The sequence below is a fragment of the Chamaea fasciata genome, unplaced genomic scaffold, assembly GCF_029207755.1.
Source record: "Chamaea fasciata isolate MVZ Bird 193981 ecotype frontalis unplaced genomic scaffold, bChaFas1.0.hap1 SCAF_18, whole genome shotgun sequence".
NCBI lineage: Eukaryota > Metazoa > Chordata > Aves > Passeriformes > Sylviidae > Chamaea > Chamaea fasciata.
The window spans coordinates 4,429,658-4,452,962 of NW_027094103.1; the positions used below are offsets into that span (position 1 = coordinate 4,429,658).

Here is a 23,305-nt window from a genome sequence, read left to right on the forward strand (position 1 = left end):
CAAGGTTGAACACAGACATTCCGCTCCACTCTTTCCAAATTTCCAGGAGATTTTAACTCCTCCTTGGGCCGTCCCAACAAAATGACAAATATTTGTCACCCTATCAGTGCTGTCCCTTCTACCCAGCACAGAAACAACCCCCAATTCCAGATGTGCAAACACAACTCAGTGGCTTTGGGGTTTATAGTTCCCAGGCCACCAATTGTTGTCCTTCCTGCGGAGGCTCAAGAGGAGGGAAGAAGTGGAAGTCAGCCATAACAGACACAGCAAAAGGAAGAAAGGGGAAAAAAATAGCCTGGAATAAACAGATCATCTCCCAGGAAAAAAAAAAAAAATCAACCCAAACCCCATTGTCAGCGTGCATTCATTTCAGCTGATTTCCAGCACATTGAAATAAAGTTGAACCGCTCTCAAGAGGCTGTCTGGAAGTGGATAAACTACAGCAGGGAAGGACATGGTAGCAGAGGAATCACTGAGTGCTTCCTGCAGCCTCAGCCTCTGATTAAACACGACCCCTCCCTGCGTGGGGACGGCAGGGCAGCCCCACAGAGAATAACACCTGAGACTGAAGGTGCAGCAACACAAGCCCAAATGTCCACTGAGGAATGTGGGAGTGTTCACTGCCCCGTTCTCCTTCAACACAGCCAATGTCCTGACCTTCCTGCCAGGACCTGAGGGGGTCTGATATCCCTGGACTGGGTGTGTGCACAGGAATCTCAGGCAGCTGAACAAGGCCAAGCACTGGAGTAGGGGCAATCCTGGGATCAGCCCAGGTTGGGGATGAAGTGATGGAGCAGTCCTGGGGAGAAGGGGTTGAAGGGGCTGGTTGGGTGAGAGCTGAACATGCCCCAGCACCCAAAAAACCTCCCATGTCCTGGGCTGCCTCCCCAGCATCGTGGGCAGCAGGGCAAGGGAGGCTTCTGCCCCTCTGCCCCACTCAGGTGAGACCACACCTGCAGAGCTGCCCCAGCCCTAGGGCCCAGCACAGGAAGGACCTGGAGCTGCTGGAGCAGATCCAGAGGAGGCACCAGGATAGTGCCAGGATGGCACCAACAGCTCTGCTGGGAGGAAACTGGGATTGGAATTTGTCTCTGGAAAAGAGAAGGTTTCAGGGTGACCTACAAGAAAGTCGGACAGAGAATTTACAAGGGCCTGGAGTGACAGGAACAGGAGAAATGGCTTCACACTGACAGGAAAGTTTAGATTGGATATTAGGGAAAAATCCATCCCTTTGAGGGTGGGCAGGCCCTGGCACAGGGAGCCCAGAGCAGCTGTGGCTGCCCCTGGATCCCTGGGAGTGTCCAAGGCCAGGCTGGACAGGGCTTGGAGCAGCCTGGGATGGTGGAAGGTGTCCCTTCCCATGGCAGGGGGTGGAATGAGATGAGCTTTAAGGTCCCTTCCAACCCAAACCATTCAGTGACGATCCTGTGGTCTGTTAGCAATTCCACTGAGCAGTGCAGCCCGAAGTCATTACTGCAACCAACCCAAGGACCAGCAATGGAAAGAACCAGGTGGAGACCAAGAGCTCTCATTAGCAGCCAAATAAAAAGATAAATGTCTCCAGAAAAAGGTGTCGGGGTAAGAGGAACACAAGAGAAGCTCGAGACTGGATGTGGGCCAGAGGCAGCACCTCATCCCCTCATGCTGGGCTGAGCTTCTGCGGATCAAACCCTGCAGCTCAGATCCCCCAAAGGAAGGTCAATGACAGAAACTGCAGTTAAACCTGTGTTTCCTGAGTGGCTTTGTCACTTCAAAAAAGCTGTGAACAAGTGAGGTCTGCCCAGCTTCCTTTTGGATTTCCCCTGAATTCTGTCAACTTCTACAGAACACATTTCAAGCCTGCAGCTTCAACCGGGAGCAGGAAAGTTTCCTGGGGGTGTGTGCTGGAGGAAAAGCATTCTCTCCCCAGCAGGTGCTATAACACCAAGTCTCACACTGAAAACATTTCAGACAGGGTGAAATCCTGGGAGATTTCAGTGACAGAACCTGGGACATGGAAGTAGATTACAGGTGAAGTGAGGAGACACAAGAAGAACGAGGTCATTTGCAGCAGACCTACACGAGTCAGCCCGGTGCCTCTCAGTCCAACAGGATGCTGGAATGCCAGGGAACACCAGAGGCTCATCCATTTCCTCTGCTGGCACCCCAAAATGCACCGTCACCTCTGTCACGCTGGCTCTGACTCATGGGACTGATTTTGTGTCCTCTGTGTCTGGCCCTGTCTCTGTTGTCAGTGACACATGGGAATCTCTGGAATAATTCCTTTGGAGCCAAGAAGAATGCTATGGATTAATGCCAAAGGCAGCAACCTGGCTCGTGATCCTTGATGGAGAGAACACAGCCACAATGTCAGACTGCACTGTCACTCTCCCCTGTCACATGGAGCATTCTGGATTTTTTTTTGGTCACTTTTCAAGGGCTCAGAGTACCCATTGAGGGAGCCAAGAGCCACCAGATTCCAAAGGAAATGGTAAACAATCTTTTGGGGTCAATTTGCCAGTTCTCTGGCCATTCTCTAGCAATAAAACAGAGGTGCATTTTGTAATGGCATCATCATCCCCCTCAAAAGCCTTCCCAACAGAAGCTTCAAGGGCTGAACTGCCTTAATTTACAGAATTAATTAAATTACAAAATAACCAGGGCCTTCCAGACTTCCAGAAGCTCCTCAGCCCCCGCAAGAACCACCACAGACAATGGGAGCTGCAGATGAGCAGCAAGAGTTGGTTACAGGTTTGACCAGAATTGCTCCCTCACAGTGCTCCAGCTCCAGACCCACAAATGTAGTAAAACTCACATCCCTCTATGCATTTTCCTTTCTTTTTAATGGTTTGGGTGGGGTTTTTCCCCTAATCAATAAAATAAAAAACTCAATCTCATGCTCAAAAACTTGGAAACTTCAAAAACCTCTTTGAAAGGCCAGAGGGTCTGTCCTACCGAAGAAGCTGCTGAAGGCACCTCTTGTGCTTCAGAAAACAAAGGCAGTGGGAGGAAAATGAACGTTCACTGGAATTTGGATCTCTCTGGAGCTCGTGGCTCCTCTTTTCCAATTAAATCCTCTGCTGCTGAAAGGCTTCACTTCGCTCCTGAATGAAGTTCTACCTGGACAGCCTTATCAACTTTTTTTTTTTTTTTTTTTTTTTTTTTTTTTTTTTTTTTTTTTTTTTCTGGGAAATAAGAGGGAAAAACCAATATGGGAGGCCCTGGAAAGGAGAAAGCCATGCAGAAGGATGGACTCGAAGCCATGGTGAATGTCAGCTCAGCAGTTTCTGGCACAAAAGGCTGTGCACTGTTATAAAAATGTGGGGGTTTTCCAGCTACTTTTATCATAAATAAGGAATAGCCCTAAAAATGCATCTCAGCATATTTTCCAAGAGCATAAATGGACATTATTCCCCTTAAACCAGGATAGACTGACTGGTCCATCACTGGGAAACAACACCATAAACGTACATTTATGTATTAAAATATATAATATATAAATTTAATTAGATTTTAATACATATTTATATGTTAAATCTATATAAACCCACAAAAGGCAGGGCATAGTTCTGCAACGTTCTCAATCCTGAATGGTTCTTTATCTCATAGACACAACCTATTTTTTATAGCTACAATTTATTTATATATATAGCTGATTTTATATATGGTTTTATGTATTTTCATATATAATTTTGGATATATTCATATATCTGCATAAAAAACCCACAAAGGTGGGCACATATTTGCAACCTTGAATGGGCCTTTATTTTACTATAATCATCTCATCCTGCCCTCCCTTAAAAAAAAATGCCACCTTTGTAAAGGCACACAGGCATTCCTCTGCTAAGTTATTAAAATGAACATCAGAAATGATCCTGTAAAGGGAAGGATTTTAACCCTTCCAGCCCTGCCAGGCCTGAGGGGGTGCATTTATATATTCCAAGTGTTTCTGTTCCCTGGATCATCGACCGCAGCCCCTGCATAAAAATGCCAATCAATTTTTAGCACGGGCTCAGCGTGGCTTGATGCCACGCTCTTCATATGGCACCGAGCCCTTCCTAAGAGTCCTCCCTGTTCCACCTCCTCCCTCCTGCTCCAGAAAAACCCCCCCTCATGAATCCAAACCTTCAAATCTTTCCAGTGACTGTAATGAAAGGGTGGTTTGGCAGAAAAAAAAAAAAAAAAAAAAAAAATTGGGGGGGACACATCATCACTCAAGTTCCAGTAGAAACTGGGAGACTGGCACGGGGTGGGGGGAGCTATTTCAAGGGGTAGTGCCACCATAAATAAATAAATATTGACGGATCCTGCCAGGATCTGCTGGGAAGGGCAGGCAGGGAACACAGGGCGCATTCAGGAGACCACGGAGATGATTTCGATGGAGTAGATGGAGTGTTACATGGACCTTTTTTACACGTCTACCTTGGCTTTTCTGGGGCTGAGCCTGCACACGTTTGTGCACAGGAGGGCATTTGCCCGGTTTGAGGTGAGTTCTGGGACTGCAGGAATTATTTAGTGCCTGACAGCACAATTTTCCTGGCTACGGAGAGCCACACTCAGGTCATCAACTACAACAACCAGGAGTGACCACCTACAGCTGGCTCCTGGGTGGGCAGGGGGAAAACCCCTCCCATCTGAAGGTCCCAAAGCAGGTCCCTCCAGCAGGAGCCAGAGGATAAAGGATCCGAGTGGCTCCTCCCCACCTGGAAAATGCTCTATTGAGAATCTCCATCTGTCTCGGTTAGAATCGTGGGTATGGCACCATTCCTGCAAAATATTTGCACCAGGAAGCAGCTTGACACATGGAGAGAGTTCCAAGTGAAGGGAGAAGCATGAAGTTAATTACCAGCAGGACCTGACATTTAGAAAAGGACATTAAACAGGATTTTCAAACAAGATTTAGGCTTGGTTTTCAGCTTAAGTACTTGCAGCCAAACCCGAGATTCGAAAAGGTCTCCTCAGCCACCTGGCCCTGGAGATCCCAACATTTTCTAAGCTTTCCTTCTTCAGCCTGAAAGCACCACACCTCTGCTGTGCTCTGCACATCCAAAACCCAGCAGGCAAACACTCCCCTCCTGCCAAAGCCCCTCCAAAGCCAGTAACAACAGCGCGCAGGCCTCTCCACCACCATCTCTAGAGCTGGAGCAGGCTTAAAAAACCTTCTCCCAGAACAAGGCTGGGAGCTTTGTCCTTCAAGTGCTGGCCCCTGGGAGAAAGGAACACTCAGGAATTCTCCCACAGTAGCCTGGTGGCCAGAGCTGCTCCCAGCCAGTCCAAGTTTTTAATAAGCCTAAATCCATGTGCAGCCTCAGAGATGAGAGGTTAGTACAAAGCTAGAGGTTGTTCCGCATGGGGACATGGCTGAAAGAAATGCAAAGTCCCTGTGGCCAAGACAGCATCCCACAAGGGAGGTCCTGCCTCTTCCACCCAGCAATTAAGGGATTCCCCTGGGAGCAGAAGGTCCAGGAGTTTGGCCCCAGGTCCTGGGAATATTTCAACAACCTGCAGTAGAACACCCGTGTGGATGCCGGGGCAGGGAGTGGAGCCGTGTCCTGGCTCAGGGCAAGCCACCAGGGACGTGCCAAGCAAAGCCCAGGTGGCTCTGGTGGCCCTGGGAGGGTCCCCGTGAAGGGGACAGACATTACCTCTGCATCCTGGACATCCTGTGGAGCTCCATGTCGTCGCTGCCGCGGAAGCCTTTGGCAAAGGGGTTGTTCTCGATCTTCAGCTGGGTGATCTGAAAGGGAGGAAACGCAACGGGGTCATCGCCAGTCCAAGGCATGGCCCGGGAGAGAGGGGATAGTGCTTATTAAACCCAAGGCAGGTGGGGTGGGAGGGAAAATACAGCTTGCAGGAGCTCCAGTCATCCCTCAGCTCAGGCACTGACCACTCCAGATGGGCCTTTCCCTAGAATGCTCCACAGGAAAAATATCTCCTGTCAACAGCCTCTCGCTTCTCCCAGGCTTGTCCCGTAACTAACATGTGGGACTGCTCACACACGTTTTTCTCTGGAGAAAACCTGCTTTCTGAGAGTTCTTACTTTCATTCCGCTGTTGGGACAGAAAGGGCTTCACTGCTCAGAGGAGCAGGGATGGAAATTGGCTCTGAACAAATCCCAACAAGTGTTTTCTCATCAGTACACTGGCAAGACCAAAGCCTCACCTCTCAAACCTTGCACCCTGTGTCCCAGTGAATCTCAGCCTTTGGGTGTTTCAGGCCAGCTAACTGTGCTCCAGGTGCTCTGCATCTGCCATCCGGCCCCACATCTGGCAGCGCTCCATGGACTAATTACTTAAATTGCTTTGAGGGCGACTTCACCTGTGACCATCAAACCCTGGAGGATTCTTTGTCTCCACATCAATTCCAGTTTGCTCACTAAGTGAGCCACCTTGAGAATCTGAAGTTCAGCTGGAAGAATCCTCTCAGACTCAACTTTGGTCCTCCTAAAACATCTACATTTAACATTTAAAGCAGCTGCTGGACAGACCACGCCCTTACCCAAAGGGACTGTGCTGCTCCAGGCGGTTTAATCCCCTCCTGCACTACTTCTCCTGAGGGTTTTGGTGAGCAGGGGTTGTCGTTTGAGACAATATTAATTGTGGACCAGCAACACCCTCAGCTGCCCTGTGGATTTTGTGAAAGCTCACTCTGCCATGCCAAATCTGATGTACAAAACGCTTTGGTGCCTTGACTGAGCCTGGATCGGGTGTGTTATTGCTGCAAAGCCCCAAAATTTGGGCAGAAGAGGGAAAAGTTCCCTTTTTTCCTCTTTTCTCCATTACTGCCTGGCAGTCTGAGCTCTCAGCAAGGAGTCAGGAGAGACACTTGCCCAGGGGGAAAGACAACCCCGTGTTTGCCCCTGGAGGAACTTCAGGCTCTCACCATGTTCTATGGAAACCCCGTCCTTCCTTCCTATTGAAAGTTGGCCAAGGGGAAGGAAAGAGCTCAGGATTAACGGAGGGAGAACAGAGAGAGGTTCATGCTCACCGAGTCGAGCACAAACAACCTGGCCCACCTCCCTGCCAAAATCCAGAGAGGAAAATCTGGCTCGCCCAGAGTCAATAGCAAGCCTCGCCAGGTGCATGCACAACCAGATTATTTTGCTCTTTTCTTGTCTTTTTGCATATTTTTTTTTTCCGAGGGCCGTTTGTTTATTTGCCATTTTTTGCCTCATTCAGCCCCAAATTTCTCACAGAGCCCCCCACCACACTTATACTTATGTCCACGGGCATTCCTATTTAAATCAGGACCATACTTCAGCACATAAACAAGCCCTTGGCACTGTTTTTTTTTTTTTTGTCCCTCATTTCATATTTCAAAGAGAAGGGTAAAACAAACAATCCTTTGGGGTCAATTTGCCAGTTGAGCCATTCTCTAGCAATAAAACAGAGGTGCATTTTGTAATTAAAACCCCCAAATTATTACAGAACCAGCTCTGTATTTTGCAGAGCAACTGCCTATCATTTTGAAGGTGGTGACTCTTCTAGAATGAATAATAGGCATTATTCAACACTTTGAGTGTTCCTGAAGCCCTGTAAATGTAGGAGTTGTCCTCCCTCGCCGACCCCAATGGCAATATTTGCTCACATAAGCGAAGCCCTTCAGTGAGTGAGGATTTACAGGATTGGCACCGGCGCACAAAGGCACAAAGGGCCGGATTCATCCCAACCTGACCGAAGGCATTTTTACCAAGGCGCCTGCACTGGGAGCCTGGGCTCCCTGCTGGAACCGAGGGAGGGAGATGGGGACTGCCAGAGGGCTCCGGGGTGGGTGGCAGTGCCTTCACGGGTCCCCAGTGCACTCTGGTCGCTGCAGGAGGAGCCAGCAGTGCTCCAGCCCCTCGGTTGAATGCCTCGTTTGATTCTTCAAGCTTTTAATCACCCACGAAATATCAGCCAAAATATCAAAATGGGACTTCAATATTGCAAATCTCTTGATTGAGGAGTAGAGAAGTCCCCTAACCCACATGAAGAACACACGAGCAAAGGTGTTGATGCTGGTGGCCAAAAGCCCCAAGAGAATCACGGCTAACTTCACCTTCCTTAAAATTAAAGACCTGCTGGATTGAAGGCATCTAAAAACGAGGGACTACAGGTTTAGAATTAATTCTCAGACCTTTGCTGTACTTCAGATGGATTGGAGCTTCCAGAACAAAGTTTCCCTAGGTGACAACTCATGGCATCAGCCACCACAAAGCCAGGAGAGCCTGAGCCAGATTTAACAAAACTGAACACAGCAAACTAGAAAACAGAGAAAAAGTTGGTGAATCCCTGCTTTAGCAAACAACCTGTGGAAGATATTTCGTTTGGCCACCTTTTAGCCTGACTTCCAAATTATTTCAGAGGTGGAAAAGCAAACACAGGGGTAAATAACCTTCTTCTGGATCAGCTTTGCCACAGCAAAACTCAGTTTAATTGACTATAACTCGTGGAGGGGCACGGGGGAAAGAAAAGCTGTCAGAAAGTCAAATGACAATTACCTCATGAAAAATAAACCAAAATACAACGTCCTGCAAGGTCATTAAGACGGAGTGCCCAGGGCTGAATTATACAGCACGGGTTCAATAAAACTGAAGGGCTTTGTTTGCATATTTGTTACTGAACCTCGCTGGCTCCTGAAGCTGCCCCAGACCCTTGGAGAACAGAGGATTGCAGGGTGGAGCCTCCCAGATTTCCACTTCTCAGGACTTCTCTGACCTATGGGTTCATCTTCACTTTAACAGGAAGTGACAGTTCCCAATGGAACTGGGAATCCCAAAGGAATCCCTGGGCTGCTCCCCTGCACTCCTTTCTCTGGGCTAATTGGCCACAGAGCTTTTCTGCTGAGACCTTCCCAACAGCATCTTTAGCTCCAGCATGACAAAATTGAGCTTTGTATAGAGTTGGGTTGAGGAGAAATGCTTTACTTCTTTTTTCCTTTCCACAGACATGTATTTATATGGGATTTGTGCCTAAGGGCTCACGAATATTGCTATGGCCAAATTCAAAACTACCATTTTGTACTATTTTTTATCGAGAACTTGCATGATAAGGTTTTTCTCAATTGCTTCTACCTTTAGAAGTCGGAACAAAGTTAAAACTTTGTTAGGGGTGATGTGCTCCACACCAGGTGCTCTGGGCCCTATTTTATTGACTTATTTTGCTCTCAACTTCTTTTTTAAGCACTTGAGGGAAAACATCACACCCTGATCTCTTCGGGCTCTTCTGAAACTAAGAAAGGTTGGACATTCTGGAAAAGGACTTCATGTTCTGCAAGGAATGTGCACCCTTAATTTCTCAGTTCTCTCTCAGATCTGTGCCACTTGGAGAATTTAAAACTGATTGGGAGGAAAAAAAAAGAAATCCCCATTTAGTGATGAAGAGGAGCAGGTGATCACCCTGGGAGGTGAAGAACATTCATGGACCTCCCCTCTCCGTGGGGATCTGTGTTCTCCCTGGCCTGCAGGTGGCTGTGGTCCTGCTCAGGGTGGCAGAGAGGGACCAGGGGCAGCTGTGCCGCCCCTGGAGCTGGCAGTGCTGGGAGCCAGAGGACCTGGCCCTGGGGCTGAAGAGCACAGAGTTTTTCTGTCTCACTCTCACGTAGCCCAAGGGGAAACCAAGGCAGGATGGAGGAGGAAACCAAACCAGAGGAGTGGGAAGGAGAGAAGCAGATGAAGACAAGGTGCCTGCTGAGCCCACGGACACGTGGGCCAAGCAGAGCAGCTGGAGGGGCAGGCGGGGCTGGGAGCCCGAGGTAAAGGCCAGGAGAAGGGAGGAGAGGGGGGAGTTGCTGGCAGAGGGGAGAAGATGCTGGACCCGAAGGCAGTGAAGGAAATGGGAGGGCCTGGGAGGCCGGTTGGAGCTTCTGGGGCGAGACAGAGGGGCTCATTGAGCAGGCTGCTGGCTGAGCTGTGGCACCAGGACGAGGGGTGGGAAGGGAGACCTGGCACAGTGCTGTGGGGGAAGGAGATGGGTCTGCAGGCGGGGAGGACGCTGGGTCCAGAGGGTGTCTTTGCCAAGCTTGGGGAGAGGGGCTGCTTTGGGGGTCCAGGGGCTCAGGGCTGGCAGGGAGCAGGGACAGGGCTGGGGACAGAAGGAGACAAGGCTGGTTCAGCCACAGTTGTGAAGGGCATGAGACCTCTGGAAGGAAGCACTGTCCGACCAAGGCCTGGAACAGCACTAAGGATTTGAGAGCAGAGATGTGAGGAGCCCCAGAGAGGGTCAGCGAGAGAGAAGAGGCTCAGTGCCATCCTCAGGTGCCCCAGGGCTGCACAGAAGCCACCAGGTGTGGTGATGAAGAGGAGCTACTTGGTCTCACCTTGCCTAAACCAGGGAGCACTCGGGGACCCCTCTTTGGGGAAGCCCTGGGTGAGGACAGGGGCTGTCCCCTCTTGCCAATGAGATGGAGAACACAGGGACAGTGACCCCAGGCGGGGCAGGGAGAGCTGCACAGAGGAATCCCGTGAAATGCCAGCCAGGCCACCACGCTGGTGGCCACTGAAGTGGTGGAGGTGGCCACCTACAACCTCAGACAAGGAGAATGGAGCTCTCAGGAGAAGAGAGAGCCCAAGGACCAACCCCAGGCCCAAGGACCTGCCCTCAAACACAGTGAGAAGAGGCCACATGCTCAGAGGGGACAGGCATCTCTCCAGAATTCCCCAGAATGCAGCACCAACTGAGTCACTAGCATGATTTTAGCACTGGGTCTTTCCAGGGGAATGATGAGCCTCTCTATTCAGAGATCCCACAGATATGTGGGAGTGAATCCAGCCTTCAGCCATGCCCTGCCCTGCTCCCCTGCTTCACCCTGGTGCACGCAGCATTTCTGGGTGCCTGTATCATCCCACCTGGGGCTAAAGTTTCCTTAAAAGAATTTTGGCTCCCAAGAACATGAAATAACTTAGGGTGGGGGAGAAGAAAAAATCAGCATAAAACCGGATATCCTGAGGGGGGGAACCAATATAAAGCCCAAGTCCAGCTAAGGGGGGAAAGTAGGTTGTAAAAATTAATGAGAATAATTGTTGTGAATTCTTGCTTTTGAAAGAACCCTCGTGAGGGGAGAACCTTAATTATTTCTGTCTATTAGGTTCATTTCCTGGTCCTAAGCAGAGAGCTCGTACCTAATAAATACGAGCCAGTAACACAATGCTTTAAGCTACAGCAAAACGGTGCTTGACTGCAGGGGAAGTTAATATTTGGGAATCAACCTGATTGCTAGCACCCATTGTGTAAACGGCGAGGAAATGAAATGTGCATGTGACCTTTTTTAACACCTCGATATTTCTGGGGTGTTTTCAAGGGTAGCAGAGAGGGGGGAGGTGACCAACAGAGCTGCTGACAACCGCCCTGAAAACTTCACCAAAACTCCCTTCATAGCTTAAGCCTCTTTTTGGGGAGTAGGGCTGAGGAGAGGGAGATCCCAGGGTGCTTAAATATCTTTTCAGGCTGTCTAAAATATCTGGGGAAATAAGCACAAGCCCTACATTGGGATTGCAGCTGTGCTCTTGGAATAAATTGACCTATGTGGAAGCAGGCAGGTATTTCTATAAGCTGTGTAAGCATGGACTCAAATGCGTTTTGGGGTGAGTCACACGATTAATTCTGTAACAGAATTCAGCTATAACAGAGCTCTTGAAACCTAAACCCCGTGCAGGGATGAATTTGTGTGTGTAAAATAGATGGGTGTATAAAACTCTGTGTGAAATATATCAGAGGCTGTGTGAAATATGTCCGAGGCTGGGTGGGGTGGGTGGGAAAGATTGCACGAGGGATGAGCCACAGGTGAGGGAGGAAGGTGAGAGAGAAAAATGGGAAAATCAGCAGTGCACGGACAGAAAGAGCTGGGGATGCCCCACACCAGGCAGGGGTAGGTGTGGGGGAAATGCAGCCTGTGCTGCAGGAGGAAAATCTGGTTTTCCAAGCAACCTCTCAGCTGTGAAAGCTGAACTCAGGTTTCTGCTGGTGGAAAAGACCCCAACTCAGCCTCACCCACCTCCACTGGAGGATATTTCTCCTCAGCATTTGCATCAACCCCAAAATCATTCCCCATCTGTCCTGGGGTGAGCTACAAATTTTATTCCCTTCCCTGCAGGGAGATGCCATTTGGGGAAGATCATCCCCTGATTTATTTTTACGACTCTATCTTTCCCGATTGAGATTTTATCTTGGGGCTACGGCCACTCTTCCTCCGTTCCCCCCCAATTCCAAGCAGCACGGGGAGGAATGTGTGTGTGTCAGGGGGCAGAGGGATGTCAGAGCCTGTAAAACGTGTCAGGGGTGTGTAAAATGTGTCCTGGTGGGTGCAAATGTCTGCTGGGCTGGGAGTGTGTGTGTGTCTGTGGGGGTTCCTGCCCGTGTCAGATGCGCAGATGTCATTTCTTATCACACAGATGTTGCTGATTTACAATCAAATATTTCTGCTCCTCCTAGCATGGCACTTTTCCCAAACTACTGTACTTACATGTTCCTGCTTTGCTTTCGTTTTATTTGCATGATCATTTCTTTCCCTATAAAACAGCCCCGTTTTTCTTCAAAGGGGAGCAGTTCCATTCACGTGTTTTCTCCTCGGGAAATGCCTTTAAAGCAGGCAGTGTGTCCTGTTTTATTAACTCCCACTTCTATTAATATTATATTCTTTCTCCAAATCCATCAAGCAGAAGTTAAACTTGATTTTATAGCATCCACAGTGGAGTTATAATTTAAGGCATAATTTGGCAAGGACTCAATTTGGATTCGGTTTGCTTGTCCCGGCCGTGCCAGCAGCTCCTATTTTAAAGGGCAGGGAAGTATTTTCCTTTCTCCCTAGTTATGGTGGAACACTCTTCTCCAGCCCAGCTCTGCTCTCTGCATCTTGTTGGCCAGCTGATGGATGGAGGAAATGCAATTGTTTCACACAGGTTTAGGAACCTGCATTTCCAGGAAAGCATCCAGGATTTCTTTGGGGTGCTAAATGACTTTTCTCTGTTTGAGAAACAATTATTCTGTCGGGTACCAAGGAGCCATCCTACCTGCCTGTGAGTACGGGTTTATAGTAAGTGCATTTTATGTGATTGAGAGAGGAATCTGTGCTTTTGAAATTGAGTTTTCGTGGGGCTCTGCCCTGGAGAGGGTCTGTGGGCAGTGGCAAGGGACAGTTGGTGAAAGACGTCCCTCATTCATCTGTGGAGAACCACCTCAACCCTCAGCCTTCTTCCTCCCCTGCTGGGTGGGGAAGCCCAAAACCAAGCAGGGAAGGAGCGGGAGCAGTGGGCTCCTCACAGAGGGGCAGCGACAGCCTGCCAAGAAATCCCTTATTCCACCCAACCCTTTTCTGTTCCAGCAGAAGACAAACCCATGCCGTTATTTCGGTGCTTTGTTTGCCTGATGTCGGGAGCTGAGGCTCCCTTTCCTGCCCGGGCCCCCCGGCTGCCGAGCCCGCAGCCCCCCGTGGGCAGCCGGGTTATCAGCGCCCGGCCGCGGAGGGGAGCGCCCGGCTCCCTCCTCCAGATTAGGAGCCTTTGACCCTCGGGGAGCGGGGGGAAGATAAAGCAAACTTCCTCGGTTGGTCGTCTCCGTGTGAGCAAAGCATCCTGGTGAGCTCATTCCCCCCTCCCCGGCTCGCCCCGAGCTGCCTTTGGATGCTTTGTGCCGCCAGGAATAACAGAGGGGATGGGATGGGAGGAGAGGAAAGGGGAAGGGAGGAAGAAAAAAGGGCAAGGGAGGGGAAAGGAAAAGGACAGGGAGGGGAAAGGACAAGAAGAAAGGACAAGGGGACGAGGAGAAGAGAAAGGGGAAAGAGAAAGGAGAAGGAAGGAAAGGAAAAGGACAGGGAGGGGAGAGGAGAAGAAGAAAGGACAAGGGGGAAAGGAGAAGAGAAGGAAGGGGACAAGGAGAAGAAAAAGAAGGGGGAAAGGAGGGGGAGAAGGGGAAAGGAGAGAAAAAATGAAGGGGAAAGGAGAAGGAGGGAAAGAAAAAGGAGAAGGAAGGACAGAAAAAGGAGAAGGAAGGGGTGGAAAGTAAAAGGGGAGAGAAAAAGAAGGGGCGAAAGAAGAAGGGAGGGAAGAGGGGCTGAGGCCCTGAGGAAGAGCAGCGGGAAGAGGGAAGGAGCGGGATGCGGTTTGCCGGGGCGGGGGCCGGCCCAGCCCCTCACCTTGTGGTTTTGGTAGGAGGTGACGGCGATGAAGGCGGTCTCCGGGAAGACGTGGGTGCAGAAGGCCGTGTTCTTGGAGCCGAAGCCGTTGTTCTCATCCGCTTTCACGATGTGAAGCCGGGGCTGGTACTTGTGCATGGAGTTCAGGATGATCTGGGCAGGGGGAGAAGGAGAGGACATCCCGTGGGAATGGAGGGGGCACAGCACGGCGCATTCCCCCCCCCTCTCCAGGGGAGGAGGACAGAGACCAGCAGGAACACACAGCCCCTTCCCCAACATTTTTGGCTCATTCAGGACTCCCTTTGAAGGGCAGATTGAGGTGCTGGGGTAGGGAACGGATCTCTCCAGAAACCCAAAATTCCAGGAGCCCAGCAGGGCCGGGAGCTGTCACAGGCGGTTCCTCACCTGCTGCCCCCTCCCCACACAAACCCCTGAGGGGCCAGAGCTGCTCCCCCAACACGTGTTGGGGGAAAATGAGGGGCCCGAGCATCTCAACACCCCCACCCCATCCCAGGACGGGGGCTAAAGAGTGGGAAAATGGTCAGGGAAGAGAGCTGGAGGGATTTGGGGGTTTAGGGACATCCCTCCCGCAGCGGACGGGAAGGAGAGGACGGTGGCGGAGCCGGGAGGGCTGAGGCGCTGCGCTGCAGATAAAAAGCGGGCGCTGCCCTGCTCGGTACCGGGTTAATCTCGGGGGAAGACGGGGGGCGGCGGCGGCGGCGGGGGGCCGCTCGGGCCCGATAATGACTGCCGGACCCTGGCGACAGCGAGACTCAGCGCGTCCCGCCGCCGCCTCCCCCGTCCCGGGGGTTTAAGCAAATTGCTTTGACATCCAGGAAAGTCGTAGACATCAACGGTGAACGATCTAATGGTTTTTAATTTCATTACAGCGACTCTAATTGAGAGGCTCCTGGCGCAGCTCCTCCTCTGAAGTCCCTCATTGTCCCCTCAGCGTCTTCGGTTTGTTTAGAGGGACTTTTTCCCCAGAGCCGCCTGTTCCCAGCGGGGAGGCCTGGCCCCTTCCCCCCGGGCCGGATCCCCCCCTTCTCCCCAAAAGCACCCCGGGGCTGGGGTGGGTTCCCCCGGCCGCGCTGCTCCCCTCCCTCTTCCTTTCAGGAAAGTTCCTGCTGCCTGGGAAGAAGCCCTCGCAAACCCCTTTGCCACCAGCTCAAGGTAGAATTAAAACAAAATTCGAATTATAAAAAGAAAAAGGAAATCAACCCCCGCAAATGGAGGTGCAAAGGAGAGCTTGTAAAAGGATGCTCAGCATTGGGGTGGGCTGGGGACTCTGCTGGCTCCTCTCCCCTAAACCCCTCTCACTTCTTGGCTACCACGTGGGCGAGGATTTAATGGCACAAAATTTATCATTAAAAAGCAAAGAAAAAAAAAAACAGCTTGGAAAAAATGAAACTGAAGTGTTGAAACGAGACTGGAGAAAAATCCGCTCTTGGAAAGGGCTGGCGGGATTTGGATTCACATATTCGTTCAATTATATATATATAATATATGTATACTATATATATTATTCATACATGCAGATATATATTTGCTCAGAGGAACTCGCATCTTTGGAGACCTTCGAAGGAGGGCTGTTCCTGGCTGCAGAATTCACACAAATTTTCACGGCCTCGCGAGTCTCGCAAAGACCTTTTTAATGCCCGAGAAGTTCTAGCGGGACTTAAAATTTTCCAATTGTCTTTAATTATTGTTACATTTCCTTTTTTTTTTTTTCCCCCGATCGAAGAATCCACATCGTTTTAGGTCCTGTTTCCTCCGCTAATTCTGCCTGATTGATTTTACCTGTTAGGCAAATTCCCGGAGGCAGCGGGCGGATTTTAACGATGCGGGAACTCCCCATGCGATTAAAATCAGGTACCAAACACTCAGCCAAGCCAGGAGAATTTCACCCACTCGCCAACTCCAGGCCCGGGGGTCTGTAATCAATTCCCACTCAACAACCTGGGTTTTAGGTTTATGTTTCTATCTTTGGGGGGTCCAGAGTGGGGTTGACCTCGCTCTCTCAGGCGTGAAAACAACAGCTCAGCACCCCTGGATTGGAGGGTGGGTGACACCGGCACCACCTTGGTGTGGTGGGGGACACCCCACGCGCGGTGCCCTTGTCCCAGCCCCGGCACTTACATGTCCGAAGGGATCGAGGTGGTTGTTGGTGAGTTTGAGCTTCTGGAAGGAAACCAGCTGCCTCATCCAGTGGGCGCCGGTGGCGGGGGAATCGGGGTGCACGTACAGCCTGCCGGGCATGGCCGGCTCTGCCTTGCCTGTCACCGACCTGCGTGGGGACACGGGGCTGAGCTCCGGCCGCTGGGGACGGCCCGTGGGCTCCTGCTGCCGTTCTATCCCTTCCTGGGCTCCTACTCCCCCGTCCATCCCCTCCTGGGCTCCTGCTCCCCGTCCGTCCCCTCCCGCGGGGTCACTTCCACTCAGGTGCCCCGTGCCTGGGGAGAAAAGGCATTTCCAGCACCGCTGGCTCGGGAATTACTGAGCTCTTTGGCACCTTTCCCCATCCGAGATGGCTCTCGCCGCTTGCCTGTTTAACCCCACCCTTCCCCCTTTCCCAAATTCACGGCCCTCGAGCCAGGAGCAAAGACCCAATCCTCAAAGATCTTCCTGCCCGGAGATACTCCCTTCCTTAATATAATTAAGCCATCAGCTCCACAATAGCGAATAATTTCATGGACAAAAAGTTTCGTTAATTGCCACAGAATTTCTTTGTGTTCCCCCCCCCTTTTTTTGGATGCATTTCTCTCGCGGGGGCTGTGGGAACATCCCGCTAGGCTCAGGTGAGGCTCCTGCAGCCCAACGTTTTTCATGGGTAAAGGAGGACGAGGCGCTGATTGAAGGATTTCTCCCCCCCCCCGGGCAGCCCAGAGGTCTCGTCCCTGTCCTCTCTGCCCCACGCGTGCCTACCATTTATTATCGGCGAATTTGTATCTGTGGTCATCGGCCGGCACGATATCCATCAGCAGGATGTACTTCGTTTTGGGGTTGAGCCCAGTGACCTTCACTTTGTAACTGGGGAACATTCGCCTGTTGAATGAACAAATACATAAATAAATAAAAGTTTAAAAGTGGAGGAAGTTTGCCAAGGTGGTTTCGTGTGTGTGTGCGCGCGTGGAGGAGACATTGAGGGGGGTCATTTAACGAAAGGGCAACGCCACATTCCCAGGTGGACCTTCCCGAAACCTTTGGGATGTGGGACGAGTTTGGGTGGTGCTGGGTCCCATCCGAGGTGAACCGGGTGATTTATCAGAGAAAAATCGGAATTTCGAGGCTGGTGGGTTTGTTTATTCACCCCGTCGTGTATCTGCTCGTCTATTCGTATTTTTACTGATTACTTCTTTCACCGAGGTTTTGAATCTCCGTTTTTTGGAATAAATCTGAGCGTGAGAACTTTTGGATGCAATTTACTTCCCTCCCTCCATAAGCCGCTGGAGCAGGAGAGGAAATTTGCCAAAAAAAAAAAAAAAAAAAAAGTTGTAAAAGAAAAGTTTTTATATAGATACTTCTATTAAAAATTATATTTTATATCTTTCTATAAATGTTTATGTTTATAGAAATACGTTCTCATATATTACATATATAAAAATATAAACATTTTAAAATACATTTATATGAACACCTTGAGGTTCTAGGGATAGATATGGAGGAAAAAAACCCCTGAACGCACTCAGGTGTAAGAGAAAAATCTGTGAACAGCCGAGTGATCACCCCGAGAGAGCAGCAGCCACACCTGACAAATCCTTGGAAACCCTCGGATACACACAAGGCAGGGGCTTTTCGAAATATTTTCCATTACTGCAAGGCAGGCACTTAAACCACTGCTGTTATTTTAGTTCGAGCTTTCCAAATATTTAAAAATAAAGCAGATGAAAATGGAGCCCTGGACTTAAAACACGCATAAACAACAAAAAAAAGAAAAAAAAAAAAGAAGAAAAAAAAAAAGAGAAAACGTCCCACACCTCTAAAAATACCGCGCTCTTCTCCGAGGCTCGGGATCTTATCGCTGCCGTGGGGCACCTGGGCTGGGTTTTAATTCGGTAAAAAGTTGAAGGGGGGGCGAAAAGCGCCCAACGAAGGAAGCAGGAGTTGAACTTTAAAGTTTTAAGGGAGAAGAAACCGAATTTCACCCGGAGATTAATCTGTATCTCCATCGAAAACACCTGAGCGGCAGGACCAGGGACTTCTCCAGCCATAAAATAAATAAGGAAACCCAGCCCGCATCTCCCCTCGAGCCCCTGCCCTGTAAATGTCTATTTTATTGCTCTCCAGATGAGCTCTCCGTCCACAGCGAATCTTGCTTGAAATTTCTGCAAGGTGGTTTCTGTCTCCCTTCGAGAGCTGGATTTTTTTTCCTTTGTCCCTGTGAACCAGGGTGGGATTTTTTTTTTTTTTTTTGGAAGATCCCAACACCGACTTCACCCCCCCACCCTTCATCCCACGTCCCCTTGGCCACAAACCCCTTTCAAACCCATTTTTACAGCAGCGAGGTTCAAGGGGAAGGCGAGATCTACCCGCTAAAACTTTATCCAACCAGCTCGATATTTATATTTCCCCTCCCTCTCCAGGCAAGTTTTGGAAGACCACAACAAATACCAGATGACAGAGCAAAATGAAAGTTTGCCTTGTTGATCGTGCCCCTGCAATCTAAAACTATTCCTACACGTGGAAGCTTTCCCCCTTTCTCTCCGAGGATTCTAATTAAAAATCACAACGAAAAATCCTCCCTCGAGCTGCCCCCAATTTGTTGATAGGACTGGAGAGACTCTTTTACTGCGTCTCGCTGGCCGCTCTTCAATTTAACAACCCTCCGCCGCATTAATATCCAGCATAATGTTAAATCCCCTCAAAAATACCCGCGTCCACGTGTAAATATCTGCGGATCAGGTTTACACAGCCGCTCATGGAATCGATTAGAACCCCAATAAAGTCGGATTTGCGAGGCTGCGTATTTTTCCGCACACCCACGCAGATAAACACCCGCACAGAAACACACCCACATGATATTGATTTGCGGACGCATCTATCTCTGCATCTAAACAGCTTTGTTATCTCTCTATAAACAGTAGCTTCAGACCTCATAGACTTTTAAATGGGGTGACTTGGCTGGGCTGGGAATATTCGCCCCAGAGTGAGCAAAACTAAATAAAAATCTCTGTAAAACGGCGTAAAACTTTTTTTTTGGGGGGGAGGGGAAAGCAGAAGAGCCAAACTGCTCCAATAATAATAATAATAATAATAATAATAATAATAATAATAATAATAATAATGGCCCACAGAGCTGCTCTAAACAAAGTTTGCTTTTTGGCCAAGTGGTTGCAACTCGCGCTCGCCTGGAAAGTTTCCAAAGGCCTGAAGTCGGAATTAATGATCCGGCTGTTCTGGTGAAGAAAGAAGCCAGAAGAAACGATTTGTGTCGCGTCTCTCCGGGCAGGAAGGGCTCTCCATGGCCGGGCACTGGCACACACACACACACCGGGGGGGCTCGGACACGACAGAAGTGACCGTCCCCGCGCCAGGGAGGTGTCCACAGTCCCCCACCCAGGCAGGTGTGTCCCCCCGTCCCCGCAAACACGGAGGGCACCGCGGACCCCCCTCTGCTCTTACCTCCCGGCCTTTGTTATGATCATCTCCGTGCCCACCTCGTGGAACTTCAGCCACAGCTCGCGTTCGTGCAAAAACACCTTGATGCCCTCCATGCCCTGCGGAGCGGGGAGGCACAGAGCGTCAGCCCCGAGAGCAGCGGGGACAGCCCTGAGCAGAGCGGAGACAACCCCGAGCAGAGCGGAGACAACCCCACCAGAGCAAGGACAGCCTCACCAGAGCGGGGACAGCCCCACCAGCGCGGCCGGGCCCGTCACGGCCCCGCCGGGAAGCCCGCAGGGGACAGGCCGGGCTCTGCGGGCCGGAGCTCGGGGCATTCCCCGGAAAACCTTGCCCCAAAGGCGGCCAGAGCGGGGGTCCAGGCCTGGAGCGGGGTCCTGAGGCCGGGGAGGCGATGGGAGGGAGCCCCAGGAGCCGGCTCCAACTGCATCCTCCCAGAGAAATCCCCCGGAGCTCCGGCCCAGCAGCTCCCAGAGCCAGCCGGAGGAGATTTACAACCTCCCACGAGTGATTTACACTCTGCAGGCTGGAGCGGCGTGGGGTGTCACCCTGCTCCCCTCGCCCCCTGATTTTCCGTTCTCCACCCAAGAGCTGCGAGCCCTGCGCTTGGGGCAGATGCCACCGTGGGGACACCAGGTCCCTCTACCCGGGCTGGGGGGCACCGGGGACGCCCCCAGCCCAACCAAATCATTCTCCCCCTCACTGGAAACGCAGCCGGAGCGCCCCGTCAGATTCGGGGCGTCGCTTTCCAAACAGCCCCGGTGGTCCAGAGCCCCCGGTGCCTGCCCTGGCCCTGCCGAGCCTTCCCCGCACCCCGTTGCCAGCGGGGTCCATCGGGGGAGATCTGCCGGGGGACAAGCGTGGAGGACCCCACGGAGGGCAGGGATCGCCGTGGGAAATCCCCTCTCCCCGCATTTCTTCCACTGCCAGGGCTGCCCGAGCCGGTTCCCAGCGCCCAGCCCGGGGAGAAGCCGAGGGACGGCTCGGAGGTCCCGCACGGAGCCCACGCGTGTCCCCGGCACACGTAGTGCCGGGGACGAGGGCTGAGGGACACCCCGAGCTCCCCGTGTCACCCTGAGGGTGCCCACGCGTGACATCCCCGAGTGCCCGCTGGGGCTGTGGGGTGTGGCTGTGCCCGCTGGGTGTCCAAGGGCTGCACGTAGATGTGGGTATGTATAAAATACATACAATTATATATATGTATAAAGGTTATACATATATATACACCCACCCTGTGGGTGCTCGCCCGTGTCTTTTCCCGCTCAGGCGCGGACACCCGTGGGTGTGGGGGTGCCGCTGCAGGGCGGGTTCCCCTCGCTGTGATCTCGGGTCTGCTCCTCCACACCCCCAAAAACCTCCCGGCCACATCCCCGCCGCTTCAGCTCTCGAGCACGACCTTAAATAACACTAAAAGCAGGACGGGGCCCACGGCCAGGTGAGGCTTTGCCCTCGCGTGGGGCCTAAAACAACCCGGCCCCGCAGCCGGGGCGGGGGCAGAACGTGGAGAAAAAGGGGGAAATAACCGAATGGAAGGAGAGGAGCGCGGGCGCTGCTTACCTGCTGGGTGAAGGCTGCTTGGGGCGAGGTGGGCGACTTGCTGGTGGCCCCCAGCTGCGTGTCCTGCTTGGCCTCAGCCTGCAGCTCCTTGGCCTCGGGGTCGGCCGGCGTGCCGGGCAGCCCGAAGCCTTCCTCGCCATCCGCCATGTTACGAGCTTCCTTCGCCGAATCCCCCGCTGCAGGCACACGTCGGGAGAGAGCAGAGATAGGAGACGCACAAGTCAATGCCCGTGGTTAATAAAATATAGATATTTATCGAGCGGGGCGGCTGCGAGCCCAGCGCAGCGCCGTGCCCATCCCGCCACTCACTTCCAGCTGCCCGGGGAGGGAGCGAGGCCCTTTAACTTCGGGAGAGGGAGAAATAAAGACTTTTATTTATTATCGCAGCCCGCAAGGGATGATAGGATTTTGGGGGGGGGCTCAGGGGGGTGAGGAGGGAGGGGAAGGGGGAGGCGGTATTATTGAATGCATCTTTTGGAAAAGGTAAACAGCGCGTTTTAGGGCTGCCCGGCAGCACGCGGGGAGCCGGGCACCCGAGGGGCTGCGGGACGAACAGCTCGTGGCACAAATGATACTGGGGGTCGGGGGATCCGAGGTGGGGGCTCCAGAGCCTCCCCTGAGGCTCGGCCACCTCCAATTCCTCCGGGCTCGCTGCGGCCCGGGGGGTTTAAAGTCCCAACTCTCCTCCCAGGGAAGTGGAAGCTTTCACCCCGCTTCAGTTTCGAGCAGGAAAACACCACTGACACACGAGGCCACTTCCAGCACCCAATTCCCAAGGAGAACTCAACTTCTTGCACCTCTTAAACAAACGAAAAATTTTAAAACCCTGTTCTTCTCTTAACCCGGGCAGTTACAACAAAAGCAAAGGATGGAGGAGAAAATGAAAATATAAAAGGGCAAATAAATCAACTGGACAAACGCTGTGCGAGGTAACGGGGACTCGGGCTGGTGAACGGGGGCTGGAGTGAACTAAGCCATAACATTTAGGATGAAACTGCACCAGAAGAGAAAACGAGCTTAAAAATTACACGGTTTATATCTGATGCGAGTAACCGCAGTGAGTTTTAAAAGCTGTACTTTGAGTTAGCTTTAAAGGCTCTATCAGGAATGGTAAAACTTTCATAGCAACATTAAAAAAAAACCCCAACAAACCAAAATATAAAAGCAATTGAATTATCTGATAGGTTTTTATTGTTCGTAAGGAGTTCAGAGTTTTAGCTGGTTTAAAAATATAATCCTTGCATGTTTCAAAGGGGATTCGGTTTTGAAAGGCCAACCATATGGAGGCAATACTGGGTTTAAATACATGAGAATGTTTTTTTAATGAGTTTTTCGCCCTGCAACGATGTTTGAAGGCTGTTAAAAATCAAGCAGAGAGACCGAAAAGAAGAGGCAATCCTCCTTTAAAAACGAAGGAAAATTGTGAGTGGGAAGGAGGGGGGAGAAAACGATGGTCCCCGCTGGTGGTGGGTATCGCACACACGGACGGATATATAATTTAAAAGAACAAAATGCGAGGGGACTCCAGGTCCGCACCTCTGGAGCTGCAGCTCTCGCGGACACGGCCCGTGGCCCATCCCTCCCTTCTTCCCTCCCTTCCCAAAGGTTCTTTTCCCGGCCGCAGAGCCGAGGGCGAAGCGAGAGCGCGGAGAGTGCGTGGGGCGCTGCGGGAGCCGCTGCGCCGGGCCCGGGCCCAGCCCGTGGGGGCAGAGCCGCAGCTCCAGGGACCATTTAAGGCTTTTCTCTTCCCCTCCTCCTCTTTTTTTTTTTTCTTTTTTTTTTTTTTCTTTCTTTTTTTTTTTTTTTTTTTTTTTCCTGGACTGTTGTGGTGTCTTGTTTGTTTGGGTTGTTTTTTTTTTTTCCTTGGGAAGTGCCGCTTATGCATTTTTTAACCGATTTCCCTCCAGCTTGGAGCTATGATTCCCCCAGAGGTGGCAAGGTTAGGGAGTAGAGCGAGGGAAAATACTAATAAAAAGCCCTAAAGCATGTTTATTAAAACAAAGAGGGACCCAGCCATGGCAGCGCAGCCCAGTCCAGCCCAGCG

The 23,305-nt window shown here is 51.3% G+C and overlaps 1 protein-coding gene across 5 annotated transcripts in view; it reads right to left on the reverse strand.

Annotated features, from left to right (window-relative positions):
* Positions 1–23,305, reverse strand: part of TBX5 (T-box transcription factor 5) — a 42,801-nt gene that overhangs the window by 13,819 nt on the left and 5,677 nt on the right. For 2 of the 5 annotated variants that reach the window (XM_066199974.1, XM_066199972.1), the window contains 6 exons: positions 21,262–21,437; positions 19,708–19,802; positions 17,011–17,130; positions 16,225–16,372; positions 14,086–14,238; positions 5,625–5,716 (listed from right to left, as the gene is read on the reverse strand). In XM_066199974.1, coding sequence (XP_066056071.1) covers positions 5,625–5,716; positions 14,086–14,238; positions 16,225–16,372; positions 17,011–17,130; positions 19,708–19,802; positions 21,262–21,408 — 755 coding nt within the window. In that variant the 5' untranslated portion in view covers positions 21,409–21,437. Of the gene's footprint in view, positions 1–5,624; positions 5,717–14,085; positions 14,239–16,224; positions 16,373–17,010; positions 17,131–17,395; positions 17,532–18,062; positions 18,190–19,707; positions 19,803–21,261; positions 21,438–23,305 lie in introns of those variants that run through there. The other 3 variants (XM_066199977.1, XM_066199975.1, XM_066199976.1) reach the window with 3 other exon arrangements.